The sequence below is a fragment of the Raphanus sativus genome, unplaced genomic scaffold (assembly GCF_000801105.2).
Source record: "Raphanus sativus cultivar WK10039 unplaced genomic scaffold, ASM80110v3 Scaffold1453, whole genome shotgun sequence".
In the NCBI taxonomy this organism is placed as follows: domain Eukaryota; kingdom Viridiplantae; phylum Streptophyta; class Magnoliopsida; order Brassicales; family Brassicaceae; genus Raphanus; species Raphanus sativus.
The window spans coordinates 71-22,051 of NW_026616764.1; the positions used below are offsets into that span (position 1 = coordinate 71).

Below are 21,981 nucleotides of genomic sequence, written 5' to 3' on the forward strand. Positions count from 1 at the left end.
CAATCTTGGTAATCCAAAAACAAATATTACCATAAGAGGTATATATATATATAAGATCCAAACCTAAACATTTTATTTGGATGTTTATTAACTTAAGAAATTAAAATTAAAATATAAATTAAGAAAACTCAGGATTATGTACGTGTCTTTTGGTTAGATTCAGAATTATCTTTGAAAATTCGAGGTCTAACTTATAATCTAACATTATATATATTTTAGGATCCAAATATATATATATATATATATATAATAATTATAGTTTTTTTTAACTCCAAAGCCGCATTTTATATATATACCATTTTCTTTCTAAAGTATATATAGAGAGAGGAGAAAAAAGAAGTCTGACCTCTAACTGGAAGTTGAATTCCGGAGAGTTTCTGCAAGTAAGTAGAGTTGGCGACCTCTTTCCAGTTAGGATCCAAAACGCCAAAAGTCTCAACCATATGTTTTTGACCGGTTCTCAAATAATAATCTCCGGTTAACGCCCAAACCGCCCAATCCAAATCATTCTCCGCAGCCCCAAGCCACCAGACAATTCATATACCGGTTTCCGCTAACGTCACCGCTTCTCAGGTTAGCCCCAAACTCAGTCAAGAACAAAGGAAAGCCTCTACTCATCAAGAATCCTCCGTTATGTGTGACTTTTTCGATGATTTTTGCGCAAAAATCGTTAGAGTTGTGTTTCTTCCACGAGTCTCGGCCGTCGGAGAAGCTGTACCAATGTTGCTCGAAGACGAGTTTGTTAGTGAAGCTGACGTTGAAGAAACGGTCACGGAGGAAAGAGAGGTTTGTGTCGTAGTCGATGCCGGAGAGGATGACTAATACTTCAGGGTTTGCGGCGTGTACTGCTTCTCCTCCTTTTGGCATGTACCTTCACGTAGCCATTTACAAGTTAATATGCATGCATGCATGTACTTGTTTTTCTTATATATATGTGGTCTTTTGACATTGTATAGGTGAAGCCTAGGCTCCTAGCTTATGTCTGTATGTATTATGAATTTTATCCAAACTCTAAAGAAAATAGTGAACTTAGCAATTTTTTTAAGAAAACCTAGTGAAAAATGAAAATACTACAAAAGGTACAAACACATTTACTTAAATAGTCATTTCAAATATTTTCATGTGTTGCATACTTGGTTATACTCTAAATGCCATATTAGTAATTTGGAATGCGTACCTGAACCAGAGGTCAGGGAAATCTCTGGTGCCACGTGGTTCGTTCCTAAGGCTCATGCCAACGACATTAGTGACATTGCGGAAAAGAGTAGCCATCTTGCTCAATCCCTTGGCCCAGATGGCGGGATCTAAGTTAGGGTATTCGAAGAAAGCGTCGAGGTCGTTGTCGCTGCAACACCATCCTGGCGTTGTCAAGTGGTTGTCTAGTATCACCATCACTCCGTTTTGTCCAAGGTTCGATACCACTTCCTGATAACAATAAGCAAAATAAACATATTTATATATATAGAGAGAGTTCCATTATATTGGGATTCCATCGAAAATGTTTCATTTACTTTGGTTTGGTTGATTTTTGTTATTGTTTCGAATTTAATATAGCTAGCCAGAGGTGGACTTAGAAAACATCTAGGTCCGTCCTTGCAGCACTATTGAAACACACCGCTTTATATTGTATCAATTAAACCAATGCCATACCCAAATATTTTACCTGGAATGCATTGAATATGGGAAGGTTAAGGATTTTGGGGTTGTGAGTTTGAATGCCAAGAACATCATCAAGCAGATTCAACCTTTCAAAAGACTGTTTGACGGTAACTTTAAGAGCCAATGTGTCATTAGTCATCAAATCAAGAGGCCAAGTGAGCCTAACGCAGTTAAATCCCATTGAGACAATCTTCTTGGAAATGGAGTCTAATGGTTGTTTGCTTAGCCCTTCAGCCACCGCGGGCTGGAGATGCGCCGGCCAGTTCACGCAGGCTAGCTTCACTCTTTGGCCTTTCTCGTCCACGATCCATCTTGATTTTGTGGAGAGAGGGTAGCTTGTGATTAGCTTTGGAATCCAAGAAATGAATAAGAAGACGGAGATACACAAATAGATGGATCTAGTCATTTTTTGTTGTTGTGTGTTTCTTTGTTTTGATTTTGATTATCTTCAATTTGAATTTGATTCGCAATTTATACGTATCGAAGAAGTTGGTTTAGTTTCTAGTTGTTGGCAGATTTTACGTGTTTATGGTTAATGATTGTTTTTTCCAACAGAAGATAAAGAGGAAAAACCAACAACAATCGACAATGCATGATGTTAACCGATTCTCTATATTTCTAGGGAATTTTAACTACTTTAATAAGACTTTGATATGTTGCATTATTATAACACTAAACAATAAAATTATGTTACTGTACTTCTCTTATATTAGATAAAAATAACCATATCCTTTGATCTTGTAATTCTAATTGATCTTGTTGTTCTGTTAAAACAAAAAGGTAAAAACAATTTGAACATAGTATTGGTTGATTACTTGTTAGAATAAGATCTCGTCTATGTTCATAATAATTATACCTTTAATTGTATGTGAACCCACATAAGAGAAGCAATTAAAAAAACCCCACACTCATCTGTTAGACCACAAAATTGAACAAACATGAGCTAAAAGTCGCCAAGGAAAAAACGTATGCTGCTGGGTTTGTTCACTGTTCGTGGGCCTCACCGACAGGTGTCGGCCCGCGAATGGTGCATTTTAATTTTTTTTTTTTTAAATCGGCCAAAGAGAAAAAGAAAAAAAAAAAAAAAAAAACCCAAGTGGGTATGAGGGATAAACATGCTCTTAGATTACATGTGGAAGTACTGAAAACTATATAGTATAAGTAAGCTTATAATCGAAGTACTGAAAACTATTCTCAAGTACTAAGGCCTGACTGGTATAACTGCAGCGGTTGCGATTGCGGTTGCGGGAGTTTGCGGTTGCGGATGGTTGCGATTTTAAGTGCTTTCTAGAGATATGTACGACTGATACAACGGTTAGAAATTGTTGCGTTTGCGGGACTTTTATGACTGGTAAACTACCAAACAAAACATTTGTTAAATAATAATTTAACAATATTTTCATTTTGTATAATTATAAAAATATTAAAAATTATAATAATATAATAAATATAATATTTATATTTATAAAATCATATTATTAAATTTTAAAAATTTATAAAAAATATTTTGGTTTTAAATTTTTATAATATAAATTGAAATATATTTTACAATTTCTATTGTTTCAATTTAAATTTTTATTGGATATTTTTAGTATTGTTTTTATTTATTCTGTTTTTAAAGAAAAAAATTTACCCTTCCGCAACCGCACGCAACCGTAAACGCTTGCTGGAACCAGCTTTTGATTTTAAGAGGTTTGAAGCTGTTTGAAGCGATTTGTAGTGTTTTGTGATTGTTTCGAAAAGCCAACAACCGCTACGAACCGCAAAAGCTGTGTTTGCGGGTAGTAGCGGAAAAAACAGTTAGCCCCTAAAGGCCACTCTTTGCACAAAATCAGGACGTCTTTTTGAAGGCATGCGAATAAGTCCAGCAATCTGAAGCTCCATTACAGCTCTACAAAATCGAGCTCTGTTGGAAACACAGTGTTAAGGAAAAAAACGTTTATGTAAATGCCCCTGCAAAAAATGAACGAATAAACACGGATGTACGTCGATGTTACCACCGATTCCACTTCCTGCACTCTTATGAATAACTATTAGTGAGCATTGTTTCGAAAGACGATGCGAATACAGAAAAAGGATACTGAATTGAAGCTTCAGCAGGTGGTTCTGGTTCTTCGCATCTATCTTTCCGTTTCTTTGATTTTGAAGTTGTCTTTGCTTTGCTATTCCGGGGAGAAAGTATCCTCTTGAAAGATTGGTACCAGTCATGGAGGTTGATAACATCAGCATGCTCTTGCGCCAGCGTGTACCTAGTTAATTAATTACCACAAATTTTTTCGTTGTAACACACACATCGAGACAAAAGATAATGTAAACACATGTAATAAAGTAAGGGACTCACAAAATCGATGTATCGTGCATGGAAGGCAACAGAGTTGTGCCTCTTTGGCTGCAGCACATACAGTGGAGGATATTGTGAGATTCTAGTAGATCTGATTGGATCCTGCCTCTCGGGTCTCCAAGCAAAGCCTAAATCCGATATATAGACATGAGATCAAGGGGAAAAAGAGAGGACGAAATCCATACGTAATGGCTATAGGAATCATTTGAATAGATGCTTTATGTTGATGAGAATGACGCAACAGGAGCAGCATATGATAATTGATTAACTATTACATAACTTCCAAGTAGTGGATGTATAGGTGAATCCAAGAGGAATTAGAATGCTGAAGACTTACAGATTGAAGTTTATAAATATTCACAAAAAAAAGAAGTTTATCAGCATTCTTGAAACAAAAAATTTCATGGAAAGGAACAGTCTCAACTGCCTTCATATATTCCCTGTCCCATACAAAAAGGCTATGTTTAGTTCGGAAAACACATACAAAATAGCTTAGGTGACATATTTCCATTTACGGCAGTCAATTCAAGAGCAAGTAAAATCCAACTACGCGTACATAACATCTTAGGCGACAATGGGAGGTAAAGTTCACCTTAGCATGAATTCTATGACTGCGGAAACCTTATCGGTCATGGCTTTAAGCTCCTTTTCAAGCTTTCAATGGCTCCGGGATGCATGCTTTCTGTCACATCAAAGTGAAACCTTTTTACTTAGTGTATATGTAAGATTACTTAACGACTGGGTAAGACTAACTTTTCAAACAGATCTACAGGAGAAAAGCCGGGAATTTGAAAAATGAGAAATTCTCTAAACTCATACATGGTCTTTATATTAAATAGACAACAATATACAGAGACTAACTTTGGGCTGGTAGGGATTCCTGGTCTCTGACCAGCTGCTTCCACAGTTCTCATGAACGGATGCAATTCCATTACTTTGTCATTAATCTAACAGCAAAGACAACCAAACAAGTAACATCTTTCAGATATCCAAAAAGATTCCAGAGTGTTGCTCTAGCTCAAGGAAATGAAAGAGACACTAACAAGAAAACGAAGTAAGTTCTTTTAGAGACAGATGAATTAAAAACCACATACAGAATATGCACAAGTCAAGAGCAATGGTTAAAACTTGATAAATTTTAGTTAATGATTACCTCACTGAACTCCGCAGTCAGTCTTTCCCAGCTTTTCAACAAGCTAGATAACTGTGCAGGTGAAAGATCCCTGTAGAAAAAAATTGAGTTCAAGAGCTTCAGTACTTTTCTTAAAAAAAAGATTTGGCAACAGAGATGCCATCTGAACAGATCCACAAGACAAAAGTATGTGCGGTCCCTAAATTTAAAATAATACTTGGCTAATATTGTGTGAGGGGAAAATTTCACCCTTCCTCCTTACAGCACAACTCACCAAAGCTTGCACAGAACCCGTCTGATAACACTGGTACGTCCTCAAGTAACGTGCTTCTGGGTCAAGTGTCTCACAGAATATGTCTAGCAATCAAAGTTTATCAAACTTCCCAGCTTCGTATATGCACTACAAAAGAGTACACAAAGAATCTGCTCATGTAAGACTATCAAGTAGCTCTTCCTATGATCATGAAACGCATTAAAAAGAGTCAACTGACCAAAACTACTATGCTCCAAGGATTAGGCATCCTTTGCAAGTCCAACAAAAATTGAGGCAGCATTTCACAAGTACTCCGAGTAATTTTATTCCTACGCAAATTGGTTATGATCAGAAATAAGTACATTCAATTTTCTATCCAGAAGCTCCAACAAGGATTGCATAGAAGACCGACACCAGTAACCTGCTCATCATGGAGGCAATGGATCATGTGCTATATCCTTCAATTTATTTCGTCTTCGATGTGTTAACAAAACTTTCCTAAATTCTGACAACGTAGTAGCAGTGGATCATGTGTTTCCATCTCTCGACCAAAACAGTGTAAACCTCCAGTTTCGTTGTCTTATCCAAACTGATTCAAAATTCATTGCATGTATTATAGGGAAACCCAGTTTATCAGCTTTTGTGTATTCATACGACTACCAGATATTGCATTTAGCATCAAACGTACAACAAAGACGGCACTAAAATTAAAAATCTGTAAATTTCAGAAAGAGTAGTCTTTCAAATCTGCTTTGGAGTCGTCGATATCAATCTCAGGCACGCATTCTTCAGCAGTAAGAGGGAGCAGTTTACGAGTCTTAGGCTTCAAGTTGTGTTTGTGCAAATCACTCTTACAATGCTCTCTGTGTTGCTTAGCTTCCCCAACGAACGTGTTGCAAGTGCTGCACCTGGTTCCTTTTCCTTCTCCTTCTGTACCTGTACCCATCTCTTGCTTCTGCATTTTTCTTGCTAAGTTCAACGACGGGATCTGTCTCACTCTCAGTAGGCAACAAGGGCTTGTTGGTCTGCAATACCATATCATCATGCTCATCGTAATGATCCATGCTTGTGTCACCTTCAGCATGAACTGATACAGCGAGTATCTTTAATCTCCCCTGCATATTCCTCACAAGGGAATCACATTCTCGGAATAGTCCCGGTTCCATCTCACAGACCTGCACAAGAATGTATCAACACAATCAGAGCAGGATTAGAGAAAAAAAACTGCTCAAAGCAATACAATCATTACAGTGGACATCTGAGTTCCAGATTCTTCTTGGGAGACAAGAGAAGTGTCCCATTCTTTTAGCTTTGAACAGGAACAGTGAGACGCAGCCTCATAGGAGAACGCTTTATAGGGAAGTGCTTCTGCAGCACACGGAAGACATCAAGAGCCTGCACAAGTTCAATAATCAAAACAAAAATGAAGCAATCTCGAAGTGGTTGCCTTGCTTTTTCAGTCTAACTCTCTTCTGCCCTACCGGCTGCACCAGCGTCTTCGACATCTCTCTCTCTCTTGTAAGTTTCTGCAAACTAAGTCGTTTTTTCCCTCTGCTTGCCTGCAAAATGCGCTTTTGTTTGGGCTAATTGTTAGATGGACTTGAGTAACCAAATTAGCAATAGAAATTTAAGAAAATGGCAAATATTTCAACGTAATAACGAAACTAATAGAGAAATATCCTTTGAAAATCCTATAAAAATATTTATCATTAATATACCCACTAAGGATTCAAATGATCAATATTTCTTGTTTATTAAAAGAAAAATATTTAAAAATTTATAACATGTAGTTTTGTATTAAATTAAAAAGTGTTTATTCAATCCCTATTATATTATTAAAAATATTATTTAAGAAGTCAGTTTCCTATGTGTCTCGCTCACGTTAACTCTCGTAATGGTTGATTACACGGATACCTTTAATGAATTAAAATTATTACAATTAAAATATTTTATTGACTTTTTATTTAATTTCCTTTTTTAAAATTTCCAAATAACATATATAATAAAAGGAAACATTTTAAAGTTTAAAAGCAAATTTGAAAACGAAAATATATGCCTAATAATAATAATTTCATTAAAAAGGAAAGTTCCAACAAGTAAATATTTTCCATTTTTAAAAAATAATAATAAATATACTTTTGAAGTAATAAAATACTTATTTATATCTATATTTTCTTGATAAAAATATATATTTGTATATAATGTGATTAATAAAAGAAAATTTCACATAGATAATCTTGATATTAGAAAAATAAATATTATTATTTTTAAAACATTATTTAAACAATACAATTTCGAAGTAATAGAAATATTTAATATATCTATATATTTTTTCTTAGATGATTACATACAATAATTAAGTAACATAAAAATATATATGTTTCATTCACTAAAAATAGTTTATAATTAGTATTATTGAAATGTTTTTATTATTTCCATATATTTATTTGACTATAATATCTTTCAATTACAGCAAAAATATCTATAAAATTATATTTTACTTATATAATAAATTTCTCAAATACACTCACAATTTTTTACTGTTTATTTTAATAGATATTAGAAAATGAAAATATATTTTAACAGTAAACATCTTTTGATCAAATAATTTCAAAATATTTTAAATTAAAATAAAACGATATAATTTAACAAGGTAGATATATTATATTTTATCATTATTAATTATATGTTTTCTTAATATAAAATTTGATTTTAAAATTTTATGTTTTTATGTTTGTTGAAATCAACATAACCATAATCAAAATACAAAAGCAAATTTGAATTCAGATTTTTAAGATTATTTTTAAGATTATTTATAATAAATTTCAGTTTACCATTCAATAAATCTAAGTCAAAAAATTATTTAGAATTTATAAAATATTTAATTACTGTAGATATTGATATGTGTTCATGAGCTTCCAAAAATATATGAGTTACTTATGAATGTAACTTCCTATTGATCATTGATAAATATATAAAAATACATCCACATTAAACGATAAATAAAAATAATTTGATATGACTTAATTATAGTAAAAATAATTATATTTCAGTTGAATTTGAAAGAATATATGCAACTTAATATACTCACAACATGAGTAACTCGACTAATCCAACTTATATCTAATAGCATAGATTAAACAATAAAAACATATAATTTTATGGTAATAATTAGTTTTATAAATATAAATTATAGGATGCATTAAAAGATATTAAGAAATGAAAATAAAATATTAATCAACTATTACAATTTAGTTCTTTTGTAAAATTTATATGTGTAGGCATGAGACTTCATAATATCATCGTTATATTAATTTATTTAATTTGAAATCCGACACTTTAGTTTTTCTCTTATTTCATTTTAAGCACAATATATCTTAATTTATAAATAATCATCCTAAAATATATTTACATATATAAGACAACCAACCAACCAACCTAAATGCAAATAATAAAATTGATCAAAATTTTAATATATTTAAATAAAAATATTATAATTGAATTCAAAGAAATAAATGTAAACCAATATATTCCAAATGATAACTAAAACGACTGTAAAAAAATAAAACTGACAGCATATAAAATATCTAAAATCATATGTCTTAAAAAATAATATAATATTATTAAAATAAATTATGTTTAAATTAATATTCAATTAAAAGTAAATAGCAATTAATTATTATAGTATATTTACTTTATAAATATTTATATCTGTGCATGAGCACTGAAAAATCACCTAGTTGTTACGTAATTGGAATGCTAATTTTGAAAATCCATTCAGAATTTTGTTAGTCAAAATTAAATTTCTAAGAAATGTTATATTATATAGTATATCCATTATAAATTACTAAACTATTAAAAGTCGCACATAAATTTTTTGTGATCAATATTTAATTTTTTTATGTAATAAGTTACAATGATATAAAACCATATAAATAAATAATTTTATTTTAATAGGTGTATGTTAATAAATATATATATATATATATATATATATATATATATATATATATATATATATATTCATATCGTTTAAATTAAACTATACATCATATGAAAATACATAATTATATTTTGATATTTGCATTGAACATATATTGAAAAGTTAATATTTTAATTTTGAAATCTTCATTGTTTTTAAAATGATTATAAGTTATTGAAACTATTAAACATCTCACATTAAAAAACAATTCATTGGTGTAAAATGTTTTTACACAAATATGTAAATAATCATAAAATCATATGAGTAGAAACCTCATTTAATAAATATCATATTAAAAATATATCATATATCTATGTTAATATCATTTAAATTATCTCCTCTAAGGAGATTATTGAGGTTTCTAAAAAATTGCAGGATGCATATAAGGATGAAGAGGAGTATTGGCATCAGAAAAGTAGAAATGTGTGGTATTCATCGGGGGATCTAAATACTAACTTCTATCATGCCCTAACAAGGCAAAGACGGATTCGCAATAGGATTGTGGGACTTTATGATGAGGCAGGTACTTGGATAATGGATGAGAATGGAGTGGAAAAGGTGGTCGTGAATTACTTCGGAAATCTGTTCACGACTACTGATCTTTTCAATTTTGATAATTTCCTGGAGGAGGTAACACCAGCTATCTCATTTCAGATGAATCAACGTCTTCTCCGGGTAGCAACGGAGGACGAAGTGAAACAAGCTTTATTTATGATGCACCCAGAAAAGGCACCGGGACCGGATGGAATGACCGCCCTTTTTTCCAGATTTCCTGGCATATTATAAAGGATGATCTAGTGGGATTGGTTAATCATTTTTTGACCACAGGAGAGATGGACCCAAGGCTAAATCTTACAAATATTTGTATGATTCCAAAAACGGAAAGACCTACACGGATGACTGAGTTGAGACCCATCAGTCTCTGCAATGTAGGATACAAGATTATATCAAAAGTGCTTTGTGAGAGGCTAAAAATATGTCTTCCAAGACTTATATCGGAAACACAATCGGATTTTGTACCAGGGAGGTTGATTTCAGATAATATTCTGATTGCTCAAGAGATGTTTCATGGATTGAGGACGAATAAATCTTGCCAAAATAAGTATATGCCAATAAAGACGGATATGAGTAAAGCATATGATAGGGTGGAATGGGATTTTATCCAAGCACTGCTCAACATACTAGGTTTTGATTCACATTGGACAAAACTAATGATGGATGTATTTCTTCGGTTCAGTATCGGGTTTTACTAAATGGTCAACCAAAGGGACTTATAACCCCACAAAGGGGTCTTAGGCAGGGGGATCCACTATCTCCATATCTCTTTATTTTGTGTACAGAGGCGCTGATTGCGAATATTAAGAAAGCGGAACAAGAAAAACAATTGACGGGAATGAAAGTAAATATTAAGAAAGCGGAACAAGGAAAACAATTGACGGGAATGAAAGTAGCGAGAGCTTGCCCATCAATATCTCAACTGCTGTTTGCAGATGATAGTCTCTTTTTTTGTAAGGCACAGAGGGATGAATGTGAGACTATTCTCAGGATTCTGAAGGAGTATGAGGCAGTCTCGGATCAACTGATTAATTTTCAAAAATCGTCAATTCAATTTGGACATAAAATTGAGGAATCTAGGAGGCAAGAGATGAGGGATATATTGGGGATTCAGAATATAGGAGGTATGGGGTCATATCTGGGATTACCAGAAAATCTAAGTGGATCAAAGATACAAGTATTTGGATTCGTACAAGATCGACTAGATACAAGAATTAATGGGTGGACATTTCGGTACTTTACTAAAGGAGGTAAGGAAATGGTCATTAAGTCGGTAGTGACGGCTTTACCAAAACATGTAATGTCCTGTTATAGACTACCAAAAACTACTATTAAGAGGCTTACGAGTACGGTCGCAAAATTTTGATGGAGTCCCGAGGGAAGTACAAAGGGCATGCATTGGAAATCATAGGACAAGGTGTGCCTTCCTAAGGAGGAGGGTGGTTTGGGTTTTAAGGATATCTTGAATTTCAATACTGCAATGCTTGGAAAACAACTTTGGCGTCTAATAAATAAACCGGATACTCTATTCGCTAGAGTATTCAAGGGTCGGTATTTTAGGAACGCTTCACCCCTGGAACCAATCTGTTCTTACTCCCCATCATATGGATGGAGGAGTATCGTATCAGCTAGATCTCTGGTTAGCAAAGGACTAATTAAAAGGGTGGGAACAGGTTCATCTATTTCAGTATGGAGTGACCCTTGGCTCCCAACCACTCGCCCGAGACCTGCAAACAAAAATCATCACAACTTATTCCCGGAACTTACGGTTGACTCTCTTATTACTCCAGGTTCTAGGACTTGGAACTCACAAGCCATTAGGGCTTTGGTGGATCCATTGGATGCCAAGATTATTGAAAGTACACCTCTTAGTAGGTTTTGTATAGAAGATAAGGACGGCTGGCATTTCACCAACAATAGAAAATATATGGTTAAATCAGGATACGAGGTGGAAAGGGTCTACCCCGACAAAGAAAAACAACTAGCTTGCTATGGACCGACGGTAGAGGTGTTGAAAGCTTTTTGTTGGCAGGTTAAGTGTCCACCAAAAATAAAGCATTTTCTTTGGCAGATTGTATCAGGGTGTGTTGCGGTCAAAAAAAAATTAAAATCCCAAAGAATGCAAGGAGAAATTACTTGCAACAGATGTGGGAGTGCTGAGGAATATTTGAATCATGTATTCTTTGAATGTTCTCCAGCGCGGCAAATATGGGCGTTGTCAATTATACCAACAAATCCAAATGTGTTCCCCTCGGAATCATTGTTTGCTAACATGGATCATTTATTCTGGAGAGTCTTACCCAAGATGAATGATCATCAGTTTGCATGGATCCTATGGTACATTTGGAAAGCAAAGAACAACAAGGTCTTCAGTAACCTGGATGTTGATGCTAGGGATACACTAAAGCTGGCTGAGACGGAATCTACCATGTGGGCTGCGGCCCAAGATTTGACCATCCGATCTTCCATACCACCGCAAGTTCATCAGCTTCCCTCAATTCCAGGAAGATGGTGCTTTACCGATGGTTCGTGGAAGGATAAGGACTCTTACTCGGGACAAGGCTGGTTTAGTACTCTGGAAGGATATGAGGGTTTAATGGGGGCACGAAATGTTCGGGCAAGTATGTCTCCCCTTCATTCGGAGGTGGAAGCATTGATTTGGGCAATGGAATGTATGAAGAATTTACGACAGTTTCAGGTTACGTTTGCAACAGATTGTTCTCAATTGGTGAAGATGGTTTCGGAACCAGAAGAGTGGCCAGCGTTTGCAAGTTATCTGGAGGACATCAGGAGCTTACAAAGCAGTTTCCATAGCTCACAGCTTATTCATGTACCAAGGACGGCAAAGTCAAGGGCAGATCGTTTAGCACGCAGTGCCAGACAACAATCGTCTTTTGTCATTCACATGGATGCTGAGCTACCAGTTTGGTGTACAAAGTCAGTATGAGTCTGTATGTTTGATGACAAAAAAACATCATTTAAATTAATTATACATCATATACATAGATAAGATTGATTGTTTTGATATATTTATCCTAAAATGATTGCGGAAAAGAGGGATCATTTAATTTATATGCGCGGATTTCTTAGTCATTTAATGATATATTTTTATTATTTCATAATATGCAGAAGAATATAAAATAAGTAATAAATATAAATATTTATTCTGAACAAACGCATATCTTAACCTAAGTATAAATCTCTTTAATAATTTTAAATCTTAAACATTTCTAAATCTCATGCAAAAAAAAAGAACAAGAGAATAAACTCCAAAAATCGAGCAATAACCAAAATAAAAAATTGACATATAAAGAAAACAATATTGAAGATAGGAAGGATATGCAATATCTTTTTAATAATTTTAAATTTTAAACATTTCTAAATCTCAGGCAAAAAAAAAGAACAAAATGAGAATAAACTCCAAATCAATATTTATATAGAGCAATAACCAAAATAAAAAAATGACATAAAAAGAGAAAAATATTGAAGATAAAAAAGATTGACACTTGAATGTAAATTTCTTATAACCATAATTAACTTTTAAACTGCTAAATCATGATATAAACCCGAGTTGACATATTTTCATTGTAACTGGATAACAGGCTTGAGATTCTTCGGTCTAAATGTTAGGTTCTTATGCGATAATTTATTTTTAGACCTAAAATGTTTTTAAAAAAAGGATCAGCTAATCAGTAAACAAATTGTGTAATTAACAAAAAAAAGTTTTAAGAAATTTATTTCAGGGCCAAAAATATTATTCAACCAAGAATATAAATTTTATTTTTTCATACAATATTTTTAAATAATTTTCATATAAATTCACCATGCGCAAGGCGCATGTCTTATCCTAGTGTTTTAATAAAGAGGTAAATTACATCTATACTCTTATGATGAATTAATTTATATTTTATGATTTAGAGTTAAGGGGTGAAGTTTCAGGATAGGTCTAAATTAAAAAAATATATTAAAAGTTAAAAATAAAATTAAAATATATTTTTAAAACATATTTTCGAATTTAAAAAAAAGAAAATTTCTGAAAAAAATTTTAAAATTTTTTTATAAAATGTTTGAATTTGAAAACATATATTCCGAAACTATATAAAAATTATTATTTTTTATCTAGGGTTTAAAATTCTTTTGTCTCTTTAATAAAATCTATGTTGCTCATTTTGTATTTGAAACTCAAAAACTTAAAAATGATCTATTTGAGAGAATTGCTCAAACTAATATTTACGACACATTTGATCTGGTTATATCCTTTCTATTTATTAGGAACTATTCCATATAAAAGAAGGAAGAACCATCTATATCACACGTTTATTGATCTGGATACATGAGTGTTTTATTATATATCATCAAAGTAGTATAAGATTCAAACTACATCCACAGACTCTAAATACTACAACCCAAACTCTCAACTATTAAACTCTAAACCATAAAACCAAATCACTAAACCATAAATCAGAATATACATTATAATATATGTCCATAATATTTTAAATAAAATCAAAATTTTAAAATATGTAATATTTTGTTTTTATGTGCAAAACATAGTATATATCTTTTATAAATATAAAATAATATATAACAATGAAAACGAAGACAATGTCGATGACATTGTTTAGAGTGTACAAAAAAATTATTTAAACCCTCTACAAATAATATATAATAGAGGATGAGATGTAAGAGAAATAATTTGGACCATATGATAAACAAATCATATTGAATTTATTTGTAATATTTGTCTAATATTTGCGTGAAATGAGTTTATATTACAATTATGTACACAAAAATGATAGACAAAAAATATAAATTTGACAAAAATAACATATTTTTATATTTAAAAAAATAGTATAGAAATGTGGGAGGAATAAAAAACGATTAAAATAGTATAGTAGATTGATATATTATTTTAAAATACATACTCACTGTTAGATATGATTTTGTAAAAATTATAGGCAATCTCGTATTTGTTGTAACCAACTCCCCTATATATTGAAAGTGTATACAATGTAAATATTTGATGGAAATCATTTGTCTTACATTGAATCAGAGTGGTCATCCTGAATACCATGTAAATAACATATCTATACTATTAAAATTTAAAACATAAAGTCTTTTTTAAGGTGTCTTTCTGTTTCAGTAGTATTTACAAGTCTCTGCTACTGAAATATTTTTAGGCTATGATTTTTTTAAATTATGTATTTTCCTAATTTCTTTTTAATGCAACACCAAATCATTTAAAATTTCTTTCCCCTTTAAATATAACTAACTAACTAAAGATGTTTTGAATTTCAAAGTCGAGATCTTAACAAAGCTTGGATTTTTTGTTGTTTCATGCTTAAAAGTTTGGAATTTGAATGTTTTCCATTGTAAGTGCTTCCTCTCCACCATGACTACAAGCGAGCTTATAGGCTATGTATCCTTTATATATTTGTAAGGTTTGTTTTCTTCTTCTTTTTCTTAAAGTTTGTTCTATAATTCATTAATTACACAACTTATTTATTTGATCTGCTGTTTCTATTCTGAAATACACTCCCAGGATCTGTTTTTGTCTTTTGGGAGGAGTGAAGTGGCTCGGAACTCAGGAGATCAGGGACAAGTGCAACAAACAAGTTCGGTTAACCAGGGTTTTCTTTTACTTTCTGTTTTGTCCAGTTTAGTTTCATATGATAGGCCTGGGCGTTCGGTCCCCCGATCGGGTTCGGTTCAGGGAAACGGGTCTTCGGGTTTTTCGGTCTTAGCTTAGACGCCCCATTCGGATAAAATACTCTTTCAGTATGGTCTCGGTTCGGAATGGGACAGGTTCGGATCGGATCGGTACTTCATTACAAGATCCGCTAAGTTCCAAAGGAACAATGGTTCCGGTTCGAGTCCGGTTTTTGTAACCGAAAGTAACTGTAAATAACCGAAATAAACTGAATTGAACCGAAAATAACTCATAAATCCGATCACATCCGAAAACAAACATTCATAATTAAACACCAAAACATAACTTCCTCTAGTTCAAAATGTAGAAATCAATAACCGAAATGAAAAACAAACCATAGTACTAAAGAAACAGATGCAAAAGTTCAAAATCCAAACACAAAAAAGGGAAACGAGTACTGCTTGAGCTTCTTGAAAGTCTTGAGAGTCTTGACTTAGTCTGCTTCAGGGACAGGAACCTTGTCTTCTTGAGGGACTGTGGCTGTTTCATTCTCTGTAAAAAGAAATAAAGAATAAAAGCTTTCAATAGAATCATTTAGGCAAAGTAGTAAATGGCAAATGAAATTTTTTTTAACTCTTTCAAGCTTGTTAGCTTCTTCAAGATCAGACAGAACCTGAGCATTTGTAAGCTGCCTTGACTCCATCTTCAAGTCTTGTTTCATCCATTGCTCAGTACACATAAGAACCTCCACCATATAATGAGTTAGGCAACTCCTATGCGGGTCAAGAATCCTGCCACTAGTGCTAAAAGCACTCTCAGAAGCAACAGATGATACTTGCATTGCAAGAACATCCCGAGCAATCTGAGATAGGACAGGAAACTTCAGAGTGTTTTTCCTCCACCATGAGAGCACATCAAACTCCACTCCTAACATCAAATCCGGGTCTCCATACTTTCTCTGAGGTAAGTTTCCAACTCATCCCTTTTCTCTCTAACACCAATCTCGTTTAGCTTTTGTTTGTACCTAAAATCCATCCTCCTATAACCAGCACAGTCGTCAACTAGGTCCATCTTTTCGATACACTGGTCTTTTGGCTTCTCTTTGGACTGAGATGAACTGTCACCCGGATCACCACGGCTGCCATGTCTTGCACTGTGTTCCTTGAACAAACTTCTCAACACACCAATCAACGAGTCATACATCTCCTTGTACTCGATACTGTCTGCTCCATACAACTCCTCAAAACACATCTTTGCAAGCTCCAGCTTGTTGGAAGGATCAAAAACAGTGGCAACCACCAACATCATGTTCATATTCTTGAGACCATCCCAATACTTGTCAAAATTCTTGTACATCTCAGACGCCTTAGACTTCAAATCAGGATCTGGACTGCTGCTGAGACCTATCAGATCGGTTGCTATCGTCACTATCTCACCATAGCATTTGTGCGCGTTGAGAGAGGTTGAAGCTGATGCCACCAGTGTAGAGTTGTAGAAGATCATGAGGAACTGGCATAGCTTATCAATGGTTTTCCAATCCTTAAGCTGAGGAGGACCGATCCTCTTTGCTCCATTCTCTATCTCGCAGAAATAGTCGTTGTATAACCTGTCTTCCGCCTCCATCTTGTCAAGTGCCACCTTGAACTTAGTGGCTGTTGTCAGCATCAGGTAGGTGGAGTTCCATCTTGTCTTGACATCCAAAGGTAAGCTGCCTCTTGTAATCTTGCCTGAATCGACCTTACACTCAAAGGACCTTAGCTTGTTTGTGTATGACCTGAAATAGGAGATACCATTCCTAATTGCAGCCACGCTGTGATCTACCTCAGCCATTCCATCTCTGACAATCAAGTTAATTATATGCGCACTACACCTCATGTGCAAGAACTCACCATCTAACACAAAAGCCTGGTCAGAAACTAAGGCAAATGCAGAATGAAACTTCCTCAGAGCAGTACTATTAGCAGAAGCATTGTCTACTGTTATACAGAACACCTTCTCGATTCTCCATTCAGCCAAACATTCTAGCAAAACAGAAGCAATGGTCCGACCTTTGTGATCTGTGATGTGCTTGAATCCTATGATCAGCTTGTTTAACTCCAGTACTCATCAATGAAATGCGCAGTGACAACCATATAACTAGCGCCTGCAAAGAAGATACAGAGAGATTAATATCTAACAAGTTATGCAAAAACTGTATATTGGTTAATGTATAATGATCAAACTATAAGCTGCATATTGATTAAAGTTATTACCTGTTGTTTGCGAAACCCAAATATCAGTAGTGATAGACACTCGTTGTTTATTGCATGAGAACCATTTCTTCAGTGCCTCTTTCTTTTCATTGTATATCTTGACAATGTCTTTTCTCGCTGATCTTCTTGAATGAGGAGGTGTAGTTTGCCTACAAAAAAATCAAATCACACCACATTAATTATAAGAAAATGAAACACTAGATGAACAACATATATAAGAAGTATTTAAGCTAACCTTGTTACAGAAATGCTTCCAAGCCACGCCTTCAACAAATCCTAAAGGCAGTTGTCCTAAAATAAGCATCTCGTTTGTTGCTTCTCTAAATATAGAATCCGTGAATTTTGCCTTCTTCAGCTTTCCTTCCTTGTCAATAACATCCTGTTTATCAGCTTGGCCAGCTTTCCACGCCTTATGTTCCTTGCAAATTTCATGATGCTTCCTCAGGTTTGATGTCCCTGATGAGGTGATACAGGAGAAATCCTTCTGCAGTAGTTGCATAAGCACCTGTCTCTGTCCTCCTTAGTCCTTGTGAAATGCAGCCACATGTCTGATCTTGCTGGGAGAATCCTTTAAGCTTGACTTGCTTGAGAAGCATTCCTTTTCACTCGGTTACTGTCTGGAGTTTGCAAGTCTCTCTCATCATCTTTGCTACAAGTTCCTCGACCAAGAGAAGAATTTGAATCCATCTGCGCAAGAACAAGAAAAATAAACAGTTTAGAAATCACACACAGATACACATAACAAAGAAGAAATTAAATTAATAAACTATCTTATAAATATTCCAAAACTAAATTGATCAAAGCTATAAACTGTACTCGATTTTGAAACCAAATGCTAAAGGTATAAATCGTAATCGATGCCTAAACAAAGCTATCCCACACTTGTAAATGATATAATCCGTGAATATCAAAACTTAATAGATGAACACACAAAATTTCGTATCGATTTCAAACTTAGAGGATACCAACCTGTGATTGATTGTTAGAGGTTGCGGATGGAGCACAAGACTGAAAGATTGGGATATTTATAGTGGCCATTTTGAAGCTTTTGCAGCGCATGCGTGATTGGATCTCGAGGAGTTTCGTTTGGGAATTAGGGTTCGCCAAACCGTAGAGGAAGAGGAAGGGCCGAAGAGGAGGAAAAGTCAAGGAATTCTTCTCGGAACTAATGAATTACACCAACATAATTATTAAACATATAATATCGGTTTCCAACGGTTATTAATGTGGACCATGGTTCTCTACCGAACCGACCCGATGTCCAAATTATTGGAAATGTAGCACCCAACCGGGTATTTCGCCAGAACCGTTACCGTACCGGTACCGACAATTCGGATCGGGTTAAGGATCGGGTTTCGGTTATGGTTAATTATGCCCCGGCCTAGCACAGACGATTGCAATATAGTTTTCATTCACTGTATAGTCTGTGTTTATTGCTCTGGCGCGCCACACTTATTGTTAACAACACTTGAAGAAGATTTGATTATTATTATTATTGTGTTTTTACATTGTACTAGAAGGAAGCAAGAGAGAAGATTGATGGATCTCTTGACTTGAGTGATGAGGCCAACATCTAAACCATTTTTTTGCTCTTTAACCCATCACCTTTGGTCTCCAACCAGCAATTACATCCTCTGTCTGCGCCTCTGTTTTCTTGAACGATTCCCTCGAGAACACATTCTGTAACAAAACCATCATCATCCGAGTGTGGTAATTAGTTAAACCGAATGAGAAGAAACTGATCGCAAGAGGAATTAAAAGGGCCTTATTACCTCCATGTAGGATTTGAGAGAAGGAAGTGAATCTGGAACAGACCAGTTCTTGAAATGTCCAAGTGCAATCTTCATGTGGTATAACTTAGGCGCCAAGGACAAGTCTGCTGCTGAAATCTTCTCTCTGTTTATGTTAGGTCCCTTCATAGTTAAGGAAGTAATCAAAGATGTAACACATAATCGAAGACTAAGTTATGGAAGAGATCAAGACAGAAAGAGCTTACATTTTCTTTGAGATAGTCGTTGAATGTACTAAGCTCATTCAGTAAAGCTTGCTCAGTTCCATCTCCTGAATCTTTGCTCTTAAGAAAACCGATAAACGTGGAGAAGATCTTGGACTCACTGCGGGGATAAATTAGAAGTTACTAAAACTGGAAGATGCAAATTTTCAGCCAAGGAAACCATTAGGTACACAACATAGGGACTGAGAAATTACACTGAAGACTTTTCGGGTGGGGTTGTTAGAGGAGGCTCAGGGTACTTGTCTTCCAAAGCTTGTGTTATGACATCAGAATCCGGAACCCATTTCCCATCAAACTTCACCACTGGGACTTTACCTTCTGCACTAATTTGCAAGAACCTGGAAAAACATTAAACAAGGATTAACAACACATTGAGAAAAAGTAATCAGGAACCAATGTGAACTCCAAAAAGCATTAAGAGGAGACCCCCAAGAACTCACCACTCTGGCTTGTTACTCAAATCTACCATTTTCATGTCATACGTTACATGTTTCTCCTCCATGGTCAGCAACACCCTTTGGCAAAAAGGGCCTACCAACAACATAAATTATGCATTTACTCAACTCATGGAGTAATAGTAGACATAAAAGCAATCAAGTTTGCGTTTTTTTATTATATACCATTTTTTGATATAGTTTCAGATTTCTAAACTAAGAAACAGTCTAAGCACCAATTACGTTAAAACACAAAATGCTTTTTAAGTATCTATCTGCAAGGGACAATTGAGCAAAAGATGAATAAAACTTTATCATCTACATTTTAAAGTTTCAGTCAAGAGAGAGAGAGAACTAACAGTCTCCGAGCTTGTTGGGTGTGGTGATGGAAGCTTTGACGCAGATTTCGAGAGGAGCAGCCGCCAAAGCCATCGTTCCGAACCGGGCGGTTCTTCTCGGTTTAGTCAAACCGCACCGCTTGATAAATCCGGCGCGGCTGACTGACGCCGACAGAACACCGGCGGTGCTTGGTTGAAACCTAAGGCTTATCATATTTTTGTCAGTGTTCTGGTTGATTTTCCAACAGTTCTTTTATTCAGACCGTAGACTTGTCAGATGACTCACATAATCTGGAGAATTCTCAGTGGCTAAGTTGACTGACACGTGGCGAGTTTAAGATTTCACGTAACTACTAATATGGGCCTCAGTTTCTTCAACACTGAGCCTACTTTGTTTTACTCATAGTAGACCAATACTATTGCAAGAATAGTTGGGTATTTTGACACAATTTTTTTTTCTTTTTATTAACCTGGAATATCTCATGCTTATCAAAAAATGTAGACTAATCGGCAAAAGGAAATACAAGCCATGGATAATCCCTCTCTACGGGTATGAGCCGTAAACATAGATCCATAAAATAGGTTGAACAGCGTCTGAACCTCTTTCCTTACCATTTGACTATGATATCCCTGACTATTTTGACACAAAGTTTCAATATTGATTTTATTTTTCAATTTAAGAAATTAATATGAACATCAGAACATGCTCGATCATAATCTTGATTACATATATATTGTCCCGAGTATAAACATAAAGAACATGATCTTTTTATAAAGAAAACAAACATAATTTAAAGAACTTTGAACCATTGGCTCGCTGGGTCACAAGAAGCATCCTTGGTCAAACACTTGCAAGGTTTAGCGACGATGCTGTTGTCACGTTCATCCACATCAAGACATAGCAACGAACCATTACTGGTTGTCTTAAACGACAAATGCATGTGAGTGGCTGAGGTTTGTCCCAACTTAGAGCACTTTGTGCCAACTCCAAGTTTCACCTTCTGTCCAACAGCATCTGGAGCCTCGACGCACATTTTGTTACTCCCAAAGAATACCTTCACTAGGATCAAAGGTCGACGGCTCGGCTTTACGGCATTGTTCCAATCGAAGTGTTGGTAAATTGTTTGAGAGATTACTGGTGACGCAAAGGCCCGTTGATGGGTGGAAGAGAAGTTTTTTGGATTGTAGACCGGGTCCTACATATATGCAAAGTTCTATATATTTAGACTTTAAAATATTCATGTTCACAAAATTAGTTGGACATTCACGGTCTTGATATAGAACTTACACAATACTTGTATGGCAATTATTATTTTTTGAGTCCAGTTAGGAGATTTTAGAACAAAAAGCACTAGTGGTACGAAAAATATA

The 21,981-nt window shown here is 34.5% G+C and overlaps 4 protein-coding genes and 1 pseudogene across 4 annotated transcripts; all 5 read right to left on the reverse strand.

The window, feature by feature from the left end:
* Positions 1–346: 346 nt before the first annotated feature.
* On the reverse strand, positions 347–2,086 carry LOC130504249 (glycosyl hydrolase 5 family protein-like; the record flags this gene model as incomplete). The annotated part of the gene is given in 4 exon segments (XM_056998847.1): positions 347–518; positions 520–871; positions 1,178–1,425; positions 1,664–2,086. Coding segments are annotated over 4 exon segments (1,174 nt in total), but the record flags the coding sequence as incomplete, so codon positions are not given.
* A 1,373-nt stretch (positions 2,087–3,459) lies between these two features.
* LOC130504250 (origin of replication complex subunit 3-like) lies at positions 3,460–4,345 on the reverse strand. The gene is made up of 4 exons (XM_056998848.1): positions 4,338–4,345; positions 4,001–4,128; positions 3,741–3,908; positions 3,460–3,565 (listed from the first exon to the last, which is right to left on the reverse strand). The coding sequence occupies exons 2-4, from the start codon at positions 4,057–4,059 to the stop codon at positions 3,460–3,462; spliced, it is 333 nt and encodes a 110-aa protein (XP_056854828.1). The 5' UTR covers positions 4,060–4,128; positions 4,338–4,345.
* Positions 4,346–6,109: 1,764 nt separating this feature from the next.
* On the reverse strand, positions 6,110–16,506 carry LOC108846419 (uncharacterized; annotated as a pseudogene).
* LOC108846430 (zinc finger BED domain-containing protein RICESLEEPER 2-like) lies at positions 16,506–18,420 on the reverse strand. The gene is made up of 5 exons (XM_018619662.1): positions 18,330–18,420; positions 18,171–18,280; positions 18,060–18,088; positions 17,825–17,973; positions 16,506–17,647 (listed from the first exon to the last, which is right to left on the reverse strand). Exons 1-5 carry the CDS (start codon positions 18,418–18,420, stop codon positions 16,506–16,508), a joined length of 1,521 nt encoding a protein of 506 aa, XP_018475164.1.
* Positions 18,421–19,417: 997 nt separating this feature from the next.
* Positions 19,418–20,824, reverse strand: LOC108856963 (glutathione S-transferase DHAR3, chloroplastic-like). The gene is made up of 6 exons (XM_018630879.1): positions 20,632–20,824; positions 20,279–20,369; positions 20,033–20,176; positions 19,821–19,938; positions 19,597–19,737; positions 19,418–19,504 (listed from the first exon to the last, which is right to left on the reverse strand). The coding sequence occupies exons 1-6, from the start codon at positions 20,822–20,824 to the stop codon at positions 19,418–19,420; spliced, it is 774 nt and encodes a 257-aa protein (XP_018486381.1).
* Positions 20,825–21,981: the final 1,157 nt, after the last annotated feature.